The following is a 24,558-nucleotide window of genomic DNA, read 5'->3' as shown; positions in this document are numbered from 1 at the left end:
ATATTTTGTCCTTGATGACTTAAGAGCTTAGAGGGCCAAAGTGCAGAAGCCATAAATTCACATACTCTAAAGTATTAGTATTAAAAACAAAACAAAAAAAGAAACAATATATTAAAGTATCGTCTACCAATAAAATATTTAGAAATTTTCATGGTGCGTTTGGCTTTTTTAATATAAATTTTATTTTTTTTCATTATTTATTTTTTTCTTTATTTTGGATGTGCTGGCTGCTGAACACATCATGTCTGCTCGCCTGCTGCACCGCCTCCCACTGGCTGCATGTCAGGAAAATGGTGAAGAAAGACGAAATCCCCGCCTGGCCGCTCGTAAAGCCCCACTAAAAAACCCCGCTCAGTCTTAAACGACGACACGTCTTCTGATATTACTGTAAGAAAAAAGAAAAGGCTGTGTGGACCCGACAGGTCGTAAAAGTGTGAATTGTGAGACGCGTGCTGGCTGTCTGTGGCACGGTGCGCCGCCACACATTTCTGTCATGTGGTTTGTCGGAAAACCCGTATTGGATCTCAGTGGTCACCTGGGCAAAGAAACTGAAAAAAGTGCCGTGAAGAAGCTGATTGTCAGCATTTGATTGGCAGAGAAATACCACACATTCGAGTATGACACTGATGGGACATGTGTAGCACTTTACAGGCGCACTTTATTGAGAAAAATCCACGCGCGAAGGCGCTTTATTAGAGAAATGGCACGGGAATGTATTTCCTCACACTAAAGTCTTCCCCACACGTGGAGTCACGTGAAAACTAGATTGCAAAATCTGAAATGTCACAAAGCCAGAGCGACAAACACTTTAAAACAACAACACGGTTTTCCGTCCTTTGGAAAAAAGGGTACAAAGTACTCCACTCCAGATCTTATTGAGCGCATGTCGCAGCCCGCAGCTTTGCGCGGACAAACAGCCGCTGTGCGCCGCGGAGACGCAAATAAAGGACACCGAGGACATAAAAAAAAACAAGGCAAAAAGGAAGCCGGCGATCTGTTCGGGGGCAAAACATCTCCTGCGCGTGCATCCAGCGGTGTGTTACGGAGCCGCTCGCGACCCTCCAGCCCGACCCGGAGCCCCCGCCGCCGTGAAGCCGGCGTCTCCCCCCCGCTCTGCGCACCGCTCCGTCCCGCTCCGCAGCGGCCTCCATTTTAGCTCCTCGCCCGGTCGCTGCCTCACGTGTCCTGGACTGTCTTCCTCACATGACCCGTGTGTTTGTCCCCGTGATCAGCGCTTCCATCTCCGTAAATCAGTGTCGTTGAATATCGGCGGTTTTTTTCCCATCCACCCGCAGAAGCTTGATGGATATGCTGGAGCAGAGTCTGGACAGCTCGGCGAGGTGAGACGCGGCTGGCCGCTTCCTGCTGCTCAGCCATGGCTCCCAGCACGGCCTAAAAACCCTCTCTGTCCCCCGGCCCGCAGCGCGATGCTCCCAATAAGACCCTCATCCACACACTGTGAATATTGGTGCAGCAATGCTGGTAGCAGCCAACAAGTTCCGTCTGCGCTCCTGCACCAAGCAGGAATTGCGTTTTTTTACGCATTTTGCAAAGATAATATCAGTTGAAACTATGCTTTTTACACAAATGTGGGCTGTTTTTATTTTTATTTGATTTACTTTTTTACAATTTTTTGAAAAATGAATGCAAATCCACTCCACTAGCAAGTCTAGTCTATTTTTAGATTTGCATGTCAATGCACTGCTGGGGCTTGAAAACATGCAGCTCTTCTCAGGGTTAATTACTCAAATGAGTCTAAAACAGGGACAAATGTCAGGGTTACAGGCACGTGCGGGGTTTGGATTTCTCTGTCTGTCAATCCACACAGTTTACATTAGCCTGTGACTGCTTAAAATGTACATTTGCAGAAAACTTGATGTTAGGCTCGACTTTATTTATGTTTTCCTACTTGTGCGACCGACAGGGGGCGCTGTGTGTCAGCACAGCAGGAAGCCTACTGTGCATCAAGTGCAAGCACTCAGAAGTAATCTTACTTCAAAGACAACTGTTTTCTTACTGCTTTTCTCTCTTTTGTTTCAGTCACGACAAACAGGAATCAGAAGAGGTTGTGCAGCTGCAAGAAGGTAACACAAATAATTCAAATAAATGTACTTAAGGTCAAGTTATATGACTTATAAGTGTGGAAAAGACATATTGTGGCAGGATGGCTTGATGTTACAATAGTCATACACTGGGACAATATTATGAATCTCATTTCATGATATGAAATACAGAAGAAAGTGCTTTACAAAAGAAAAATATGATTTGGCTTCACTTTTCTGGGGTTGTCCTCAGATTGTAGTTAACACATTTGACTGGAATTACAGCAGAGCCATTTCCTGGCACTTTTAGAGAGGGGGGAAAAAAAACTCTTACCAGGAAGAAACCTGCAGAACAAAATGTGATGCTTTCTGCTGCGCTGGTCAGGAGACGGCTAGGGTGAAAAGAACAGGACGGAGCGCAGCGAGCAACCTGGTGGGAACAGGCGGTACAGAGCGTGAACTTCCAGTCCCACTGTCAGATCCTGCAGGGAGAGAACACACACTGCAGGAGAGACTCACACAGTGTCAGTGACACTTTGTTTTTCTCCTGAAATATATTGTAGCAAATTTAAGACTCACACTCATATTTCAGTCATCCTCTCGTCTTTTATCTTCTATTTGATCCTATTTAATCTTAACTAATCCCGTGCTTTTCAACGTGTTTGATGGTAATATTAATGATCTCGTGTGTGTGTGTGTTTAGGGGAGGCGGTGGGGACGGATGAGCAGACCGCTGTGGCCATCACCAGCGTCCCGCAGGCTGCGTTCGCTGACCACAATGTGCAGTACCAGTTCCAAACAGAGAACAGCGGCGGACAGGTGACGACCCCGGGGCGCCGTTCTCCACCTGTGTATGTAATGACGGGCGGCGTGTCTGACGGCCGCTCTCTGACTCCGTCCGCAGGTGACCTATCGGGTGGTTCAGGTGACGGACGACCACCTGGAGGCCGACGGCGCCAGAGCCGTCAGCGTCGTCTCCACCGCGGCGTTCGCCGGAGCCCCTCAGGCGGTGGCGCAGGTGAGACGGCAGGAGATCAGCAGAGACGGCGGACTTGATACTGTCCTTAATTTAAAAAAACAACAGAAAAAGCACCCTTAACATTGAGGGATTGATGGGAAAATCCTGATTCATGTGTTCCCTCTCTTGGTCTCCACCCTCCCAGGCCGTCATTCAGAATCCTTTCAGTAACGGGGGCAGTCCCGGAGGGGAGACCGTGGGCGGAGAAACACGTTTCGCCTATTTCCCCGCCGCCACGGTCAGCGACGGAACGGCCACGGCCGTGTCCGTGCAGGCCGCCGCCGCCGACCCCACCATCACGCAGGCAGGAGGTGAAGCGGCTCTCCGGTTGCCCCGGCGACCCAGGTAGGAGCGTTCGGGGTTGAAGTAACGCTGTCCGCTCTCCAATCCAGGTCAGTTCTACGTGATGATGAGCCCCCCCGAGGTGCTGCAGACGACCGCCCCGCGCACCATCGCGCCGCGCGCACACACCTACACAGCGTGAGTATCGCACCACAGTGACCCCCCCCCCCCAAACCCACCCGCCCCAGCATCCACTCACACCTCTCCCTGTAAACTCCACACCGGACTGGATGACGTTCACCTCCTCTTCTTCCTCCTCTTCCTCCCCGTGTTGTCATTGTGTGCACAATTAAAAACAGAAATAAAATATGATTCATCATTTCAAACATCCGACATCTGAAAACCGCACTCTGTCCTACTTACCTGCCATCCTCAGAGACCTGGGTGAAAGCGAGATGTTGCAGCATGGCAGCACAAACTGGTGAGAAGAACTTTCACATACGCTCCCTCCCCGACCCCCGACCCCCTGACCCCCGACATACGGTTTAGCTGAAGGCGGTTCCCACTCAGTAGCGCCCCCTGTGTGACGAAGCAGAAATGCCTTCAGACACGTGGGTTAGAGTGCAGTCCTGCGATTTCTCCTCCTGAAGAGTGTTTTGAGCCAAACTGCTGTTACATGATCCGTTGTTATTTTGACTAAACACCTGTTTACAAGAGTTCCTCGTTTCTGCCGAACTGACTCTGACCGTGACGTCTTTCTTGTTGCTAAGCAACATCACCTTGTATCCGCATTCAATTAATATCAGCTTACCACGATGAGAGCCGTCTGCATGTGTGTAGCTCATCTCCGCTCATTCATGTCATTAAACCCATTTCAGGAAGCCCTAACAGAACCGAGGTGGGGTGGGGGGGGGGGGTCAACTCCTGGTCTGAGGACCCCTGCCCTGCACGTTTTAGATCTCAAGTACCAGAGTACAGAGAGGAGCTGCTTATCAAGTTTCTGATATAATCATTCAGTTCATGAGTGTCGAAGCAGGAAGACGACTAAAACACGCAGGACAGCGGCTCTTCAGACTTCTGCCATAGAGCATCTTCCTCCAACTCACTGACACGACATAAGCTACACTAATAATACAACTACACACACACACACACAAGAGTACGACAGGTCAGCAGCTGAATGTCTGCTCCTGAAATCTAAAGACATTTCAACTGTTTAGCAGGTGGGTTTTTATTAAAATGCCTTCTTTGTACCAGTGGAATTCCTGAAGTAGACATTAGTTGAGGTGTTGTCCTCCTGGTGTGTGTAACCGTCATCCTCGTGTTCTCGGTTTGATGCGACTCTCGTCGTGACGGGACGGTTTCTCTGTGTCTCCACAGGAAGGTGGACGGTCCGCGGGCGCCCAGAGACGAGAGGCGGAGAGCACAGCACAACGAAGGTGCCTTCCCACTTCGCTTTCTTCTTCATGTACCTGTAGAATACCTGTGTTCTGTGTGACTCTAAATTCCCTGTGTGGGTGACTGTCTTACTGTTTTTGCCATTTTCAGATTAACATGAATTTCTTTTCTTCTTTCTTTTTTCCCAGTGGAGAGAAGAAGAAGAGACAAGATTAATAACTGGATTGTTACGCTTTCAAAAATCATCCCTGATTGCAGCGTAGACAGCCGAACCGGCGCGGTGAGCGTTACAGCCAATAACATCATTTTACATGCTTTAAATGCAATAAAACCAATTAAAATAACGACTTTCAAATATTGTCATACATTATTTGAGCCAACGGTGTAATCACATTTCCCCTATAACTTAAGAAGTTATTATATTATTGCCTGGAGAGAGACTACATTATTGAAGTAGCGTGATTAAAAATCCTTTAAAATTGAATGTCTGCTGCCAATAATGTAATAACACAAACAGGACTGCATTAATGGTTATGTTTTTCAGTTTGCTCGTCAAATATTGGTGTAGTGGATGCCACACAGTAATATGTATTCATTGAGGATATGTCCGATCAGCGCTCCCTCTCACTTACTGTAATTATCTCCTTACTAGTTTATTACTTTATTGACCATAATGGCATTACTGGTTTGCTGCAAAGATGTTTTCCAAAGCTTGTGACTGTCTGCTCTGTCGGATAACTGCAGTAACACCCCCCTCTTTTGTTCCCCCCATGAAGATGAACTACTAATTGTAGGATCTGGGTCGTTTTCTGTCAGAAATACCGTTTAAAATCTCAGATTTCAGCGGAGAAGAGCGGCTCCTCTGCTGTTGCACGCTTGTGTAACGGGAGCTGAGTCAGACGGAGACAGCAGGTGTGAGCACGGCCCACCAGCCGGGTCTCGGCCAAAATCAGACTCTGTTTAATATAATTAGGCAGGACCATATGCACGCGCCTGATCCGTTTACCCCATGTTGTTCCACACGTAACCATGAGAGCGGCGGCGTTGTGGTTTAGTCACTGTCCCCGGCGTGTCCGAGGCAGTTTTGTGACGGAGTTCGAATAAAAGAAAAAGGAAGCAGTGAGTCATATAAACCAAGTGTGGTCTTTCAACATGAGGCTGTGCTGTGTTCCTCAGAGCAAAGGCGGCATCCTGTCCAAAGCCTGTGACTACATCCACGAGCTGCGCCAGAGCAACCAGCGGCTGCAGGAGAGCTACAAGGAGGTGGAGCGAGTGGAGATGGACAACGAGCTGCTCAGACAACAGGTTCGAGCCCCGCACTCGTTACAAAGCACAGCGACGGAACCGTTCATATAGTAGAACTATGCTCAGGAAAAAGATGTTTAATTTCAGGTTAAATTATTGAATATTAACTCAATAGTTTGCTGTACAATACTGAATTTTACTGATTTTTATCTTAAAGGTGTTATTTAGTGTAAAGATTAAAACAGTCCAAAAGGCAACATTAAACTAAATGCAATGTGCATAAATTACATCATATGTAGTGTAATGTTTTGGAGCAGGGGTGTCAAAACTCTTGAGTTTAGGAGGCACATACAGCCAAAAATGACAAAATTACAGCCTGGAAATACTGGCATGTAATGTCTTTTTTTTTTTTTTTTTTTTTAACAAATAAAAAAGTACTTTTTCTACTTTTAATTTTATTTCTGAGATATTTTCCTTTTATTTTGTGCAAGGGTTTTGAGAATAAAGTTTGATTTTGTTTGTTGATATGAAAAAGTGCGCTACAATTAAATGAAGTTTGATTTGATTTGAATAGAAATGCAGCAACACCACAGACTTGACCAATAAAATATATATATATATATATGTTTTGTTTTTCTCAGATCGAAGAACTAAAGAACGACAACGCACTGCTTCGAGCACAGCTACAGCAGCACGGCATAGAAATTAACGGAGACGCGACGCCGCAGTGATTGTGGACTTGTGGACAGTCGGACGACGTCGCGAACGCAGCGACGCGCCCTCACACCGCCCGAACAAAACAAACAAACAGAAAAAAAAATATGAAGAATTATTGATGAGAGACAATTTCCATCCAGAACTGGGTCCCAATAACAGACTCACACCGAGGGCTTAAGCGGAAAGCTGAAGGACTGAACGCGTCTCCTCGACATGCAGCAACAGCCGTTCGGAGGCTAAACACTCCGTTAACTCCACCTCCCACTTCTGCTTCAAGGACCCCCCCCACACACACACACACACACACACACACACACACACACACACACTCAGCACCGCCACACCTGCGCCAGACTCTTTTTACTTTAAGTTATGATTTTGTTTTAATAATTTCACCTCCGTTTTTTTTTTCTTTCTTTTTAAAACAGACCTCCTTCCTGTTTTTTTTGTTGTTGACATTTGCTGTGTTTGAAACTACTAAATGTGACATGAATGATAGCTCCGGTTCCTTTTTTAATTTATTAGTCTTTAATGAATGTGTGCACAAACATAGGAAAACAAACCGAAATCTGCTTTTACTCCTCGCCTGGCAGCGACCGCCATCAGTTTAATCATGCCGTTACCAAGGATGCTTTTACTGCCATTGGATTGTACGTGACTGCAATGTGGGCTGTTGTCATTTCCTGCCTCTTTTACACTGACACTCCAAGAACCAGACAGAGCCGGAAAACTTTCTACATGTGCAGTCCAGCATCAATAAATCACAATTTCCAGTCAAAGCGCAAGCAGCATTTTTAATACATACAGGTGTGGGAGAGTTTTTTTTTTTTTTTTTTTTTTTAGTGCAAGGCCTTAATGGAAGCCTGCTGGAGAGTCTAGGTGTTAACATAGCTCAGGTAATTGGGACGGAGCACTGGCAAAGTGGTTCCCAAACTCAATGAAGTCCTCATGTAGAGAGTTTAGATCGCACTTGCGTCCCCATTAGGTGAAATGTACAGATTTTAAAAACGATGATTTTGAAGATGTGAATCATTTCTGTTGGGCATTAAAACCATAGTTGTTTGTGTATCTGCTTCAAAGGTCAGTGGTTGTAACGCTTCGAACGGAGGCTCGGGTTTGAGATCAGCCTCTGTTTTCGCCCACCGGTCCTGCTGCATTTTTATGACCATGCCATGATTTTTATTTTATTCAATTTTTTTTTTTTCCAGTAATCCCAAATACTTTGACAAAACTTTGGGAAATGTCGCTGCTGACTCATGACCAAAAACCAGCCATGGTCAGGAATGTGCCGAGAGGATGTGAGTGATGGTCGTTTTAACTAACCAGCTTTTGTCTACACTGAAAGTCACCACAGCATGGAACTATAACCACTGGCATGACTAATTCTGATACTACAATAAAACAGAAGTGTTTATACCCGAGTGTTGTTTATTAGAAACACGAGTTTGTGTTATGGCAGTAAGATGATAAGAATGAAAAAATATAAGATTGATCTACTCTGTTCACTTATCCTAAACACCGTTTTACACTTAAATATATGTGTCCATCATGTCTCCAGGAACAGCAGATCGGGAGCGATGATGGTTTTCAAAAGGAAACCACTAGGTGGGAGCAGTTCTCAAGTCATAATGATGGAGAGAACGTGGCTTTTCTGCAACTGTCATCAGTTTAAGCTCATTCATTCAGAAACACTGTTTCCATTCACACATGTTTGAGTTGGGATGTCTGCTTGTTGTACTTGCAGCAACCGAACACATGCCGATGCTTGTGCTACACAAAATACTAGTGTTGAAGAGAAAGCACACACGCCTTATCACCGGGAATGTGTTTGAACAGATAACAAAGCCGTTGTGTCGGTTACTGTTTATTTAAAGTTGGCAGAACCTTATGAAAGGCCACTGATTAACCAGAGCATGATGTTGTTTTGTAGTAAAACTATGAGAGGAAATAAAAAGGAAACGACTTCCGGTTCATGTGCAAAGACATTTAGTTTTATGTAAATACAGATTGATGGATGATCCCAGTGTAGTGAAATGGACAAAGACAGATGACAATAAACTAAACTGCAAATGCTGCTGTCAGAGCTCGAAAATAAAATGGTCAGTGTCGGGATATTTCGGTTCTTGAAGAGGTAAATCAACATAGCAGAACAAACACTTGTCAGACCAGTGATGCCAGCTGATGCACTAATAAAAACTCCAAGCCATTTACAGCTGCTTCAGAAATAGAACTGATGCTGTGTGCGAGAGCATGTCTGTGCTCAATAGCATTTGAACAGGACTCAGGCAGGATCATATAACTGGTCAGATTGTTCTTAAATATTACGCAACCTCATCAAAACCTTCTAGGTGTATTCAATACGTAAGAGTGATGAGTTTGCCAGAGGCAAAGGTGCACAGGTGCACATTACATTAAAAAAAAAAAAACTGAACAGACCAGTCAGTGCAGATATAATTGTCACACCAACTTTAAATGGCCTTTTCAGTGTGCATAGAACCTTTTCTAACAAAAAAACATGCTGGATTTACAATCAAACATTACATTGAGTTTTGGAAATAGTTTTTAAATTTTAGTTTCAATTGTTTATCAGGTGGTGTCGTGTTTAGCGTCTTATCTCACAGTGAGAATGAACTTGATTTAATTGTTGGGGCCTTTCTGTGAGTGCTGTCTCCATTCAAGTGTTAATTTACTCCAGGTACTCCGGTTTCATCCCACAACAAGGAGCTGGGACCCATGCCAGCGAACAACAAGACAAAGCCAGAGTGCACCTGCATCCGATCAATATTCATCTTACAGCTAACGCGAAGACCAGCCGCTAATCACCAAAAATGCCTTTTCATTTTGGAAGAACACCCACACAGGCAAAGGGAGGACTGCTAACTATTCTACCACCTGATTCTAATCAAGCTTCAGCGACGCACCTCTGTGTCACATCTTGGCTCCTCAGAGCAAAGTGTTCTGGAAACGCCACTGCGAATTACAGGATAATGAATCAAACCAAGAAGAAGAAGAAGACGAAGAAGAAGAAGAAGAAGAAGAAGAAGAAGAAGAAGAAGAAGAAGACGAAGAAGAAGAATTTATACTATGTATGGGACTCATCTTGGCATTTGAGTTTGCATGTTCTCTCTTTGCATCAATCCAGAAAATCAGTGTTGAGATTGTGAGTGTGTCTTCAGTGTGGACCCGATGATGACCTTGTGACCTATCATTGCTGAATGTATTGATGGATGAAGGCAACTCACGCATTGCAATGATTAGATTAAAATTGTCAGACATTTTGACGAGTTCAAGTGTGTTATCTGCAGTGTTTAACCACATTATGTACCTAGCATAGTGTAAAGAGTTGACTGTGAACAGGATGTGTGCGCGCGCTTAAGATGCCCCCATTAAATAGTAAACGCTCCCCTCCTACGTCACTGGCTGCGATCAGCAGCACGTTATGAGTGTTTTTGCGTCGCTGCTGGATGACTCCCTCATGAACTTCAGGTGTGTTGAAACAGTGAGACGTGGAAAAAACTTTCGGGACCTTGACTCCACAAGGTCGCTAGAGTAATGTAATGTCAGTGCATGCAGCTGCCCCCCCCCCCCCCAACCCCCGTTATCTGGGATTAAAGCCACAGCACACAGCGGCGGGCCTGCAGACTGTATTTAGAGCTCGTTTAAAAGCGAGGCTGCGGTAGGAGGAGACTGGTGGTCACCATCCTCCGGCGCTGGCTGAGGAGGAGCTAGACTGCAGATGTGGATTACTGCTAATTTAAGTTGGAAACACGCTGCCCCGGTTATCGGTCTCCCCATCTGAGGAAAGAAGACAGAGCAGAGGTAAGCCTCGTCCGAAGTGGTTTTATCCTCTTCTGTTACCCCTTCACTTTTCAACGTAAAGATGCGCGCGGGGGAGCCGAAACTTGTCCGTTGCTATTTTCTCGGTAACGTGGAGACGCTAGCTTGTCTCTGCTCTGCATCATGTGGACGGCAGTCACCGGCAGGCTGTCTGCCACAGCTATAGGTTACGTTTAAACCCATCAAACTGGTTTGAATGGATGCGGTTGACTCCTGTGGATAGTTGGTGGTCGTCAGGGTTGAGTTAACCCCCTCTCCTCCCTCTTTGAGTTGAGGCCAGAGCTAACGACGCTATCTCAAGGGCGATTATCATTAAATTTGGCTTTTTTTTGGCTTGGTTGTCATTAAAAATAGGGCATGTTTTAGGGTGCTGTTAGTCATATTGGCGCCGTCGGGTTAATGGATGTATATTTCCACTCTAAAGACTCTTGTACGTGAGCGTTAAAGATTCAAACGTCCACGTTTTTCTCTCCATCCTCTGTGCGCGCGCTGATCGGTGTTGCGGGGAGTTTTGTCCTTCGGCCAAGGAGTAGCCTTAAACCGCGGGTGCGCGCACAAGATAAATGTAAAGAGGTTTCAATCATTCTCAGTGAAAAATAAACGGAAGCCTGTTTCACGTGCTATTATAATCACGGCCAAACGTCGTCTGAGACGGTTCTCTGAGACCCACGTGTTGAACAGGACTGAATGAAAGGAGCACTTCCTTGAACGTCGACTTTTTTTTTTCCATTGTTTTCATTACAACCACAGAGCAAATTTGTATCAACTGCAGAAAACCTGAGAGATTTATTTGAAACCTGTGTGAATTTGACACATTCTTCCTGTAATCCAGTGACACGAGAAACTTCCTGGAGTTGTGAATGTTGCCTGTGTCTTTGAAGGATTGGCCACCTGCCTGAGGTGGATCCTTTCTTTGCATATTGTTGGCAGACCTGAACTGGGTAAACCATTCCCTCTTTGAGTGACAACTTATGGTGCACAAAGAAACACATGAGACACTAAATGTGCCCAATAAACCAAGGAAGAATTGATAGAAGCATGTTTCATGTTGATAAATGGCATGAAGCCAGAGTCTGGGGCTTTTTTTTCAGGTCTATTGTTGTAAAAGGTCAAGGCACAGAGTTGATTATGGCAATATAAAAAAGTGATATGGGCTCCTTTAAGTGCTGTTAAACCAGGTATAAAGAAAAGAACAAGAAGCTCTTTATTACAATGACGTAAGGCCAAACGGAGCTCAGTATGCACACTACGTGTTCACATTACATTCTCGCATTCTTTACATTCTTGCACACTAGACAGAAATTGTTGCTGTAAATCTTGTTTCTCTGAAGTTTTACTGTCATAATTTTTGCATAAGAGTAAAATCAAAAGTAAATTGAAAACTTGAGTATGTACATTAAGTGTTTTCAGAACTGTTCTGCAACTATGACTTGCTCCTAGTCGTGCTGTAATGATACCTTTCTCTTCTCTGTTACTCGCACACACGAAAAGCCAAAGTCTGAAATAACGAGGCATTTAAAGTAATTCTTATGTTGACTTGTGAATTCCATTCAGGAATGTCAGTGTATTTGATTCCATCTGCTGGATCCAATTCAGAGGCTGTGATAAAAGTAAATTGCTCATTTCTGCTCAAGATAGATGTTGCCAGGATGTCAGAGCCCGAGTGAATGTGATGAATGCATGTTGTGGAACCGCTCCCAGCTTATTTGAAGAATAAAGAGGCTTGATTGTGGCTCTATTGACTCATTTTGTCTTCCGCTGAAGTTCATGCGCTGATTCAAAAGCACCTGGATTATTTCTTCCCCCCCTACACTTTTGTGGTATGAAAAAGAAATGTTTTCCACTGTTGCAGTGGTAACATGATTCATCAGTACCATGCTAATCTTCCACGTCAACTGAAGCGAGATATCATTCCTTTTCAAGTTTGCTTTTACTATTTGTGGCACCTTGTTTCTGAATGCAAGCCAAGCTTGGCTTTTCCTAGTGGAGGGTGGCGCAGACAGAGGGGAAACCGCAGGAAAAGACATCTGTCAGGGGAGTGAACTTTTTGGAACTAAAATCATAAGTTTTGACTGGCAGGTGACTTAGAAAGACTTCTTGGATATTTCAAGTAAAAGCATGTAACATCTGATGAGCCCAGAAATCCCTAAAGCTGTTGTATGGTATGGTAATTTGTATGGTAAATAAAAAGAGAAGGTACATCGTTTAGCCAACAATCCCTACGTGGCGTGAGACGAACTGTGTGTGACATGAAAGTCTGGGACTTGCAGTGTCGATCAATGCTGTGAGGGAACACTCATTCTGGCGCTTTGATACTGAGTAAATACTCAAGTATTAGTACTTTAGTACACCCCTCCTCTACCCCTCATAAGTTCATTCATATAATATCCTTCTTTACCCTAAAATGAGTCACATCTTTTTGTTCTACTTGACAAAGGTGCTTGGATTTTTGTATTTCTTGAAGTGAATCTACGATCAAAGTATTCAGTGAAAATAATCAAGAAAACCTTGTGAAACAAAGTATCGTTATCAAAGAACCTTTCATTGTGACAGAGAGCTAAATGCCCAGATTTGAAGTCCAAGTCGTCATATTTAAGTATAAATGTGCTCATTGTATAGTGGTTTAACCTTTTACAATAAGACAGGATGTCTACTTTTCGACAGTTAACACTATGTTGTGTGGGAATAAGGTTGATAGCGTTTTGTGTGTTTACTGGGAGTAAATTAGCAGCTAATGATGTCTTTGACACTGAAATCATTTCCTCTGTGGATGGCTGCCACGCCACAGTGGCTGTACAGGCTGAAAGATGCAGAACAGATGCTTCAGTAATATTGTTCTAATAAGGAGACACATGGCGCCCATCTTTCACAGACCAGTTGCTTCTGATCAGGACCTAAAAAGTGAACATTTTGGACAGATCATCATCATGAGGTTGGTTTGGTTGCAGACACTTCACAGAATTTGCCCATTTCTTTATTTTAAGGACTGTTTTGTTTGTTGGTGAATGTGGTTCTGTCCGCCAGCATTTGGCATCGCTAAACTTTTGCTGAATCAGCTAAGAGAGAGAGGGAGAGAAATAAGGGCAGTCCTGCAGGGGCTCAACTGTTAATATTGATCAGTACTCTAAATGGGGGGGAAGTTGGCAAACCGTGCTCAGCTTACTAATAAATTAGGTTTATTTTGGCTTTGTGATTTTATTGAATGTTAATCTGCATATTTCCGGAAAAACATCTCACTGTTTTCCTTGATCAGATTTGTTCCCACAAGTCGTTAGACTAATTTGGTTAGCAGTAGCTCTAAAACTGCAAGCTGATGAGCCGCATCAGTGTTGATGGTTGGTTAATGCATTCTTGCATATATCAGCAATTACTGTATCAACAAAAGTTGTCTGACTCACAATTCCTACTCCTGTGCTGTCTGTGGATTTCCCCCCACCCCCCCTAAATCCCATTCTGCACCTGTTCTGACTCATGCCAAGAAGCAGCTTGAATTCACTTCAAACTCCCTTTATGATTTTGTTTTAAGATTACATCTGTTGGGATCCATGGGACCAATTAATTGGTATGTATTACTGAAACTGGTCTGTGTTTACAAGGTCTACATTTACAAGGAGTTTGGTTCTCAAATGTTTTTTAACAATATGCCTGCCAGTTTTTCTTTATGATTTCTGATGCATGGATGGAAGACCTCTGGACTCAGACTCTTCCAAGACTATCTGGTGACCCCCAGGGGGGCATTGACCCTCATTTTGAAATCTATTGGAGTAGATGTAATGCAATAGTTTGCCTGATGTTACCAAAATAGATGTAAAAATGTCCAATTATGAACCATTTCATCAGCTAAAAATAAATCCCAGGAAGTAATATATAATTTTTGCATGTAAGAATAATGTGTACTGTATGTATGTGTGTATGGCCCTCTGCACCCTCTCTCTCTTTTGATGGGTGGGTGGATCTTCAGGTTTAACTACTTGTGACCTTACACTGAGGAATGCTGTTTGTGAGGCATTGTTCGAAACCTGCTTCACTTGTCATGCTTCGTGTCTATCTGCATGTGCAATTAAAAATCTGGATCTCACGTAAGCTCTCTGCTCTTGGCATGGAAGTATAGTCAGTCTACTTTTTAAATTGGGGCTCTGCAATTATTTAATTCGATTTTTATTCGAAACATACACTGTGGCAGAGTCAAAGTGCAGTGTTTTTGCTAATCACACAGTGGGACGATCCCCACCTCCCCACACAGACATACACACTGCCGCTCCACTGTGCACATGTAGGTATTGCTGTTCTACACATGCCAAAGAATTTAACCAGTGGAGTGAGCTACATGGAGACGTGCTCACCATCATCCACCATGATCACCTGATGATACGGCCTCTTTCGTCTTAAGTACTGGTCCTTCTCCACAGGCCATAACAATAGGCAACAGGAAGCTGTCAGTCTAAATACAGACTTCACAAGTTTCACCATGTTTAGTAGTTAAACCGCTACTTCTGCTTTAGCTCCTGCTTGCCTTTTTGCACTCTACGGTTAGAATTCATTTCCCTTCCAGGTCAAATTTGGATGTGGAGCTCTTTCCAGGCTGACTGCCCCTTAAACATGCAGAAGTAGATCGAATATTAAAGACATGAGGTTTTAAAGACAAATACATTAATCAGAATTAGTGAATGTCATGTAAATGTTGAATTATTGTTGGATTAGAGTTGTTAAGGGTCCTCTGTGACCTTAAGAAATCATTAGTGCTGCGTGTTTGGTTGTTGTTTGGCTCTCACAGTGACAGTCGAGACTGACTACCACATCCTGTCATGTCAAAATCTTGCATGCAAAGAGAAAGGTTTAAACAAACAAAGCACTAAGTTAGAAATGAAGAGACATGCGATATTGATCTCTGAGGGGGACACTAGGAGCAGTAGGCTGTGACGCTTCCAGGGACCTCTTCAGGGGTCAGGGGTCAGGGTCAGGGACCTGCTCAGGGGTCCACAGTGGTAACCTGTCAGCAGCAGATTCAAACCTGTGACCAAACAGGAATGACAGTCAAATCTGGTTGGTTTGTGGTTTCTGTTGAATGCATGCTGCTTCTTAGGCCTGTGAAAAATATCGGATAAAATAGAAATACTATATTAACACCAGTGGGGAATTGTTAATAGCACCGTAAACACAGAGTTTAGGGTAAATATACCATTTAAAGCAGGTCTACTGGACCCTGGTCCTCGTGGGCCACAGTCCTGCTGGTTTTAGGTCCCTCTGAGAAGCGCTTCCTCTACACCTGTGCTGTGGTTCTCCAGTTCAGACCACACGCTGACATTTGAGAGACAAGTTTGAGTCCTTGTGATCATGGTGGCATTTTTAGTATTTTCTCCAAAGATTTTTAAAAAAATTATATACATATATGGACCGATACTTACTCCGATTGCTATGATCACTTTGATTATGCGTTTGTGCACGTTATTTTGAGTTTATCACCCATTTTAAAAAGTGAAACGCAGCTGATAAATCGACAATGAATTCTTTGAGAAGAGCGTCAAACAAACAGCTAATGTGAGACCATGTCTTTGTCTTCCAGATCGCCTCGGTGGAGAAGTGCCCCTCCGACTGGATGGCTGCGTGAAACCAGCAGCGTTATACAGTTCCAGTGAACCGTCCCCCCTCCCCACCCCACCCCTTCCCCTCCCTGTCACTTTTCACCGTCCACATCTCACTTCTCAGTTACTCTAATATTTCATTCTACTCATCTTCCACCCAGTCTCAGTCCATCCTCTCTCTCATTTCTCATTCTCCTGCCGCCTCGGCCGAGTTGAGACTGAGTCGCGTCCCTCCTTCACGATGGTTGCTGATCTCGACACGGCCTCTCAGGGCAGCGGCGTGAGGTTGAAGCAGGAGATCTCCCTCCTCCATGGTGTTTGTCTGATTGTAGGAAATATGATTGGCTCTGGCATCTTTGTCTCGCCTAAGGTAAGAGCTGCATCTCTTCACCCCTTCTGTTTTTCTTTTGAGGAGTTTTAGGTTCAGGAAGCCCTGCAGTACTTTGAAATCCTCATTGTGTTAAGCTAAGATTTTTTACAGCAGCCAAGTTCATCTGTGTGACCAGTTACTTTCTTTGTTCTTGTCTCAGGGAGTGCTCAAGTATACAGGCTCCTTTGGCTTGTCATTGGTAGTCTGGGCCATCGGAGGAGTGTTTTCAGTCTTTGGAGCTTTATGCTATGCCGAGCTTGGTACCACCATTCGTAAATCTGGAGCGTCCTACGCTTACATCCTGGAAGCCTTTGGAGGCTTCTTGGCTTTTATTCGGTGAGTAACTTTTATGTCTGTTTGTGACGGTAATTCAACTGAACATGTATCTTGTCAGTTTTTTTGCCTGACAATCATGGACTTGTATTGATCCTGCTGTAGACTATGGACGTCCCTGTTAATAGTAGAGCCAGCGTGTCAGGCGGTGATAGCCCTGACCTTCTCCAGCTACCTGGTCCAGCCCTACTATCCCACGTGCGCGGCCCCCTATGAAGCTGTGCGCCTCATCGCTGCTGCTATCATATGTAAGGAACTGCCTCTCCTGAACGTGCCTGCACATGCATTCTTCGCTTCATGGCAACACTTTGTAGCATGAAGGTTGAGGGAGGTGGTGTGTAGCTTTGGGCGGTCTCACACAAGATCAACACACATGAGATATGAATGAAACGATTCAAGCAACGATTTGAAGTCAAGTTCAAAAATAGGAGAGAAACTTCACAAGGACCACTGTGTCTTATGTCGTGGTTGCTGTACAGTCTTGCTACACAACATAATGCCATTCGAAGCTGTCTGTGTATTCCAGCTGTTGAAATTGCCTTTGTTTAGAAACACATTTACACCTGCTCTCATCCATGTGGATTACTGCTTGGCTGGATAGATTGCCAAGAGGAGGGTGGTATTGTGCCACCTTTTAAATAACCCAGTGGAGTGGGTGGAGAGGCACACCCAAAAATAAACCCAGAGTTATTTGCTGTATTTGATTATTGCGGCACTTCCCGGTGCCTCGGTGACAAGCCGTATATAATTTGAGGTAACCCTTTGTGATGGGTACTGTTGCACCATATTGCACCAGACACGTTCTGTCTAAACAGATGAGTCAGTGCCGTGAGCCTCGGGGACCAAAACACAGCTGCCTCATGTTTTTGAATCCCTGGTTTTTACAAAGCTGAGCTCTATGTGTAGATGCTGCTCCATCTTTTGTGTTTGATTTCTTCTTAATTCCACCTTAAGTCCACAGTGCTTAGTAAATCAAAAGCTGGAGATTAGGAGGGTAAATGAAGTGCAAACGCAGTCCTCTCTAACAAAAACCTGTCTGGCTTGTGAAGACAATCCCAGTTTATTGTTGAAGATCTTTTTGGCTCAGTGCACTATTAACAAATCGGCGTCGAGCTGAGAATGTGAGCGTAGGCATGTTAATACTTTTGTCATCGTTTTAATGTTCATTTGAAAAGCACCTGCAGACAGGATTTCAGTGTTGCACAAGTTATATTATGGAAATAGTGACGCACACAATAATTGAAATACAGTCTGATTTTAAAGTTTGATATTTCTGCAGTGCCAGAGCCTATTTTCCTCATGCCATGCTCACGACTTCCGTTTCTACCAGGTCTGCTGACGGGTGTGAACTGCATGAAGGTGAAGTGGGGCGCTATTCTTCAGGTCATCTCCACTGTAGCCAAGGTTCTCGCTCTCATCGTCATCATCGTAGCCGGCATGGTGAAGCTGGCACAAGGTATATAACCCACCCCGGTACGATTTACCTGAGACTCTGCTGCACTGCTGACAATCTGCGAATCCCGAAATGATCAGCCCCCAAAACCTTTACCGTTCACTGACTTGCATGCGATGCCTTGCTTTTCTCGTAGGCTTCGACCAAAACTTTGAGAACTCGTTCAAAGGCTCCAAGCTGGACCCGGGCGACATGGCCTTGGCCCTTTATTCAGCACTTTACTCCTACTCTGGCTGGGATACGCTCAACTTCATTACAGAGGAGATCAAGAACCCAGAGAGGTATTTTGACAAAAAGCATGACAGATCTGCGTTACATTCAGCGCTCATATGGATTAAACCCAAGTTTGTCTGTATTTTCAGGAATCTGCCCCTTTCCATCGGCATTTCCATGCCCATCGTCACAGTGATCTACATCCTGACCAACGTAGCGTACTACGTGGTCATGGATGCAGACGAGGTGCTCAGCAGTGAGGCTGTTGCTGTGGTGAGTTTGTGAAATGTTTATCGTCTGTTTTATGGGCAAACTTAATGAACTCAGTCTATCAGATTGACAGCGTCTGCCGTGCCGACTTCAGGTCTGCCTTTCCGGTTATGCACTTGTCCTTCTCTTGAATCTGGCTTTCAGCCTCTGGCGCTGACGTCTGGTTCGAGCACGCCCTCCTCGTTTATCTGTGATCACAGCAGTCGACATGGCTGCAGCTTCATTTGGCTAAAGACGTTAGCGCTCAGTACAGGAACGGGGGAAGCTAATGATGTGATTAGTGCGTCGAAAGAGGAACTTGTTAGAAGATTTGATAATCATTCCTGTTTTTTTGGAGTGTTCATTCTCATGGTTAGCGAATCGTCTGTCAAAAAGCCAGCGGCAGCGTGTCAGACATGATGAAAAGATTTATATCACTGTGTGTTGTGCAACACTGCCAAAACCTGTTTAGCGAAGACAGTTCCAGGTATTTACTCATCCGTGAAGTTATTTCCAGTTTGTAAATGTGCTTCTGCATCAGTGTTGATATGAGCATTAAGAAATGACATTGTTTACCCACCTGGTGAAGTGGAATGGCGTACAGCACGAATGTCCATTATTTTCAGTGTCCTTTTCCATTTTAGACTTTCACCACAAATCTTTCTCTGAATAACTTTTTAGCTGTTTCTACACTCATAATAGAAACTAAAGTGTTTAAGCCTCTTTTATTGAAAAGTTTATAGCCTTTTGATTTAAAAAAAACAAAAAAAAAAAACAAAGGCTAAAGAAATATATTTTCATGTGTAGTTTTTTTAATCCATTGGGGCATAGTTCATTTTATTTGTAAGGAATCTAAATCCTAAATTTTGAATAAAATAACACTTATACTATATTCTCTCTTTTTTTGGAGATGTCTCCATGTACATCGAGAATTAAGCTGAATTTGTCTTGCATGTAGTTTCAGTGAAATCTGTTGTAAATTTAGTGGTTCACAAAAGATGACATGTTAATTACCTGCAGGACAGATGAAGGAGAAAATATAGCGATGTGTTAGGATTAGTTGTGTCTCAAATATTGGCAGTCCAGATCATTACTGTGTATAAATGCCATCGGCAGTGGAGAGTGTGCTTCATGTACGGACTGTGTTGGGTTTCCCCCAGACGTTTGCCGACGAGGTGCTGGGCTGGGCTCGCTGGCTCATCCCTCTCTCTGTGGCCATTTCCTGTTACGGAGGCCTCAACTCTTCAATCATTGCGGCCTCGAGGTAAGTAAACACACGTGGAGCTTGTCGGACGTCACGACAGAGCAGCTCTGTGATCCTCCTCCTCCTCCTGTTTGTCCTGCAGGTTGTTCTTCGTGGGCTCCAGAGAAGGACATCTACCCAACGTTCTGTGCATGATCCACATCAAGCGATACACCCCGATTCCTGCACTACTGTTTAACGTCAGTTGTTTTAAAACACACTTAAAATGTTCTAAGATGTAAAATGTACTAAGTGTACTAATTAAAATGTACATAGAATAAATGCCAAGAAGTTATTGGCCACGTGTTTTTCAGTTTTTGTCACCAAGTTCTGATGTTAATAGCTTCTGTGTTTGTTTTCCTTCCTGCAGGGAGCCATGTCTCTGTTTTATCTGTCGGTCCCTGATGTTTTCCGGTTGATCAACTACTTCAGCTTTAACTACTGGTTGTTCATCGGCCTATCAATAGCCAGCCAGATCTACCTTCGGTTCAAAGCCCCTGATCTGCACCGACCTGTTAAGGTACTGAAGACTGAAGTGACTGTGCTCCCTCAGCAGACATGTTTAAGTGCCATATGATGTTTAGATCAAACGACCAAAAAAATCTGCTCTGAGGTTGGCAGAATTCCAGGCCTTTATTTACGATTGTTTACCCATCAACAGTTCACATCGCCCTCACACTGACTTCAGTTTGTCTGTATCGTCTCTGCAGCTCTCCTTGTTTTTCCCCATCGTCTACTGCCTGTGCAGTGTGTTCCTGGTGGTGGTGCCCCTCTACAGCGACACCATCAACTCTTTAGTGGGGATAGCCGTGGCGCTGTCCGGCGTCCCCGTCTACTACGTCTGTGTCCATCTGCCTCCCAGCTCCCGGCCAGCCTTCCTCAGCAAAATGCTCGGTAAGAAACACCGCTGACATTTCACCCTTCGCATGGAGTCAGAACGGATCCGTTTTGTCTTTTGGCATCGGTGGAAACACCGTCAACATAATCCTGTTTCACCTTTTTCACTAGACTGACTTCCCTACGATTCACAAATTAAAATATAAAGATTTTATATACATGTATTCGTGCTGCAACGGTTTGTACACAGAGATGGTTTTGGGTCATATTTGATCAGTGTCTGTTAAGATAAATGGGTGTTTTCTTGTATTTAGGCCAGTAAAATGTTTTTCATGTAATTCACACTACCAACTACAGCTGCTTCACATTTTTTCATAGTTTCTGAGAGAATGTGAATAAATCCTATTTCAACAACTGCTGGACGTTCAGACATGCGATTCCTCCATTTTCTTTACCCTCTCGTCTTTGAAAAGGGATTATGTGGGTAAATTCTTCAAGTCTTTTCTTTTCCCCCAGACATTAAAAAAAAAAAAGCCATCAGCTGACTTAAATCACCACATCATTTGTTGCAACTGTAGCTGTTACAAAATGCCTGTTTTGTATTTTAAAATGTACGAATGAATGACTGGGCTTCCACAAACAAAATCACGAATGCATTGATGCAAGATTACAGGGCAGATTCAGACACAATAACCACCTTGGATCATTTAATGTAAGCTGCCTTTGTGAATGCATGTAGCTGTGTAATGTTTGAATGACTTTTTTTTTTTTTTTAAGTAGCTCACAAGTTTTGGATTGACTGTAGATACAAGTGAGTCTTGGTGTTAACAGCTAAAGGGAGATTTGGATTAGGGTTTCAAAGTCCAGTTTACTTTAAAGCCCACATACTGTAAAGGATTCTATAGTGTAAAGGTATGTTTGTCTGTAAAACCGTTGCTCTCCTAAAACCACCGGCCTTTATGGCTCATTGTTTACACACGTGTTCCAGGCTGTTGCTTCTGTAACTAACGGCAATGTTTCTCTCCCCCCCCCTCTTCCTCTCTGTGGCTGCAGATCACATCTCTCTGTTCACTCAGAAACTGTGCATGTGCTGCGTGGCGTCGCCGGACATCGATCTGGACAATATAGACCCGGACAAGATAGAGTGATGGAGGACGGGACCGCCCGGAGCGGTGGAAGAGGAAGCCTGCACAGGCTGTGAACTGCAGACAATCAGAAAGAGAGGAGCACAACACACCTCCTGCCTTCTACTCCTCACACGCGCACGCACACACACACACACACACACACACACACACACACACACATCACCAATAAAGAAGCAGGATTTATTTAAACTGTGTACATTTTCACTCTCCAGACAGCCGAGTATCGATATAAACCATGAAAACTTACGTGCACGCTGTGCATTTCCGTCCACAGGGGCTCACACTGCAGCTCACACGTGCTCATAAGCTATTTACAGCAGGAAGTTTTTCGATCATTAGTTTAAAGGAAGTGTGTTGGTGTGGCAGCAACGAAGTGGGTTCATGAACGCCGTTTTTTTTTTTTTTTGGACTCACACTGACCTCAAAGAACAGCACAGTTTTTGCACAGTTTGTCCGTTAGACTTCACTTTGTTCATGAAAAGCTTTATTCTGCTCCGCTCCTGAACTGAAGGACCAAATGAACACATCTGTTTTTCTCTCATAGGAAGAGAAAATTTACAAAGCGCTCACATTCCTTGCTGATTCTGTTTGTCTGTCATTATGAAATGTTGCTTTGTGTTCTGAGTAATTGTTAGAAGAGAAGTCATTTTGCCTTTTGAGATGTGTTGTCAAGGTACGTATTTTTTCTTTACTTTTTGCAGCTGAACTCTAATGTGACCTGCAGGGTCACTATTTGATCTTGGCTGCCTCCTAGTGGTCACTGATACACAAAGCAACAAGTAACAGACCTTCAGTTCTGAAGGTTAAAAGCTGTTATTTCACAGGTCGTGGTCACTTTTCAGCCATTTGGAAACAGAAGCCACTGATGGGAATCAATCTTAAACATTAAAAGCTCAGCGTGATTGTTTATTGGTGGGGGAGAAGCTGATAAAGCCTCGTCTGTGTGCCGTTCTTTCAGAATAAAAGAGTTATGATCTGCATACACTGTTACTGATGACACAAGTTTTAAATAAAGTCCAGTTTGTTAAAGTTTCATTCCCATACAGTTCAGCCTTGTTTCCAGATGTGACTTTCATGTAATCACAGGACAGTGGAGCCTGTTTGAGTTGGTTCACCAAACTTCCCCTCTTCTAAAAGCAAATTTGAAGCAATTGGGAAAGTGTTCATTTTTAATCGCTGTATTTTTTTTTTTTTAATCTTGTTCGGCGGCCTTGTGCAGGAGCAAAGTCACTCTGTCCTGAGCAGCTTTGCTCCCTGCAGGTGGAGAAGCGATCGCTGTAGCATGTTAAAGTGCAGGTAGAAGTCTGTGGAACATCGTACTGTCGTCCTCATCAGCTGTAATCGTGCCTTCTGTCGGTGTGGTCGAACGGCCCTGCTGTTTCTGATAATGTAACTCTGGTGTACGGTGTCTTCGGCGCAATCCGACACATCACTGTAGTGTATATTTTTTTGTGTAAACTGAAGTGATCTGCTCGTGGTTGACGTCGGTCTGTTGCCAGCTGGAATTAATCAGGCCTTACGATTTCAAAATCACATTGAGTGTCTTGACTGGATCACGTCCACAACACCAGCGAACAGAAGCACACGTTTTATGTACTCAATTTTGGGTTTTTTTTTGGTTTTTGTTTTTGGTCTCTGCAATACAAAGCATTGTTCAAACCAAACTAGAGTGTATTGCTTAAAAAGTATCCACAGGAACCATTTCCAGGTTAAAAACCAGTCGTTCTCAGAGAACACACGTGAATGTTGCAATATATCGTATGTTTGTTGTTTCATCAGGTACCAAATGTGTTTTCTGGCTGGTTGTGTTGTATTTGTAGGATTGTGATTTAAGTGCTTGTGAGTTGAATTCTATTTTTTATTTATTTTTCTTTTTGAACGTGGACAAACCAAAGGGTGAGACGAGCTCTACCGGTTAAGTCTCGTTGGCCCAGACTGAAGCAGGAGTGTTCCGTGTGTTTTATCTGAATAAAGTCAAGTAGAGAATGTGAAGTGTTCCCACCTGGAGTCTCTGTCCATCAGAGAGGTTGTGATCGCTGTGAGCAGCCACTAGAGGTCAGGATCTGTAAACACAAACCGCAGTGTCATGAATTTATGGGACATTTCTCACTTGAGTACAGGAAAGTCGAGGGTCACATCTCAAACTATTAAAATAATTAATAAAATTAAATACAAAGCTTGATGGCTGTCAGGCATAATTTCCTGCATTTTTTAGTGTTTTATACAAATTAATGTTGAAAGTGTGGATTTGCTAAACTAAGCCAACTTTGATGCTGCAGTCAACTGCAGTTGTGATTGAAGACTGGAGAGAACACACTCACACAAACACATGTATAACATGCAAACTCCACATGGGGACTCACTGAAGCCCAGACTTGAACCTTGCTGTGCAGCTTCAGAGCTAACAACTAATAAACAAAATGCTTATAAACTACATTTAGAGCAGAAATTCTCCACCTGAGAAGATGTGTGGGAGTCGGGTGTCAGCTGCTCCTCCTCGGGCCGGGGAGTCGGTGTCCTCTGACTCATGAATAAAAGATGGAGCAGCGGAGGGGAAATGTGGCCCCGCTCCGCCACGCTGTCCCCGCCAT

The 24,558-nt window shown here is 43.9% G+C and overlaps 2 protein-coding genes across 4 annotated transcripts; both read left to right on the top strand.

Moving 5' to 3' along the window:
* Window positions 1–802: 802 nt before the first annotated feature.
* On the top strand, window positions 803–8,118 carry usf2 (upstream transcription factor 2, c-fos interacting). 2 transcript variants are annotated; one of them, XM_030120892.1, is made up of 11 exons: window positions 803–1,340; window positions 2,041–2,084; window positions 2,746–2,861; window positions 2,947–3,060; window positions 3,206–3,371; window positions 3,453–3,540; window positions 3,779–3,823; window positions 4,723–4,781; window positions 4,929–5,020; window positions 5,917–6,045; window positions 6,627–8,118. In XM_030120892.1, the coding sequence occupies exons 1-11, from the start codon at window positions 1,303–1,305 to the stop codon at window positions 6,714–6,716; spliced, it is 981 nt and encodes a 326-aa protein (XP_029976752.1). In that variant the 5' UTR covers window positions 803–1,302; the 3' UTR covers window positions 6,717–8,118. The 2 variants fall into 2 exon arrangements, with proteins under 2 accessions (XP_029976752.1, XP_029976753.1); XM_030120893.1 differs by lacking the exon at window positions 3,779–3,823.
* A 1,523-nt stretch (window positions 8,119–9,641) lies between these two features.
* Window positions 9,642–23,959, top strand: LOC115409630 (Y+L amino acid transporter 2). Of its 2 annotated transcripts, none has more exons than XM_030120883.1 (12): window positions 9,642–9,788; window positions 16,103–16,491; window positions 16,652–16,827; window positions 16,930–17,072; window positions 18,155–18,280; window positions 18,414–18,558; window positions 18,640–18,763; window positions 19,900–20,003; window positions 20,086–20,182; window positions 20,353–20,502; window positions 20,693–20,876; window positions 21,873–23,959. In XM_030120883.1, the coding sequence occupies exons 2-12, from the start codon at window positions 16,363–16,365 to the stop codon at window positions 21,965–21,967; spliced, it is 1,473 nt and encodes a 490-aa protein (XP_029976743.1). In that variant the 5' UTR covers window positions 9,642–9,788; window positions 16,103–16,362; the 3' UTR covers window positions 21,968–23,959. The 2 variants fall into 2 exon arrangements, with proteins under 2 accessions (XP_029976743.1, XP_029976742.1); XM_030120882.1 differs by lacking the exon at window positions 9,642–9,788 and adding an exon at window positions 10,419–10,521.
* Window positions 23,960–24,558: the final 599 nt, after the last annotated feature.

The sequence above is a fragment of the Salarias fasciatus genome, chromosome 22 (genome assembly GCF_902148845.1).
Source record: "Salarias fasciatus chromosome 22, fSalaFa1.1, whole genome shotgun sequence".
Lineage (NCBI taxonomy): Eukaryota > Metazoa > Chordata > Actinopteri > Blenniiformes > Blenniidae > Salarias > Salarias fasciatus.
Note: the sequence above shows the minus strand (reverse complement) of the source record. Positions and strands in the feature narration are given on the sequence as shown.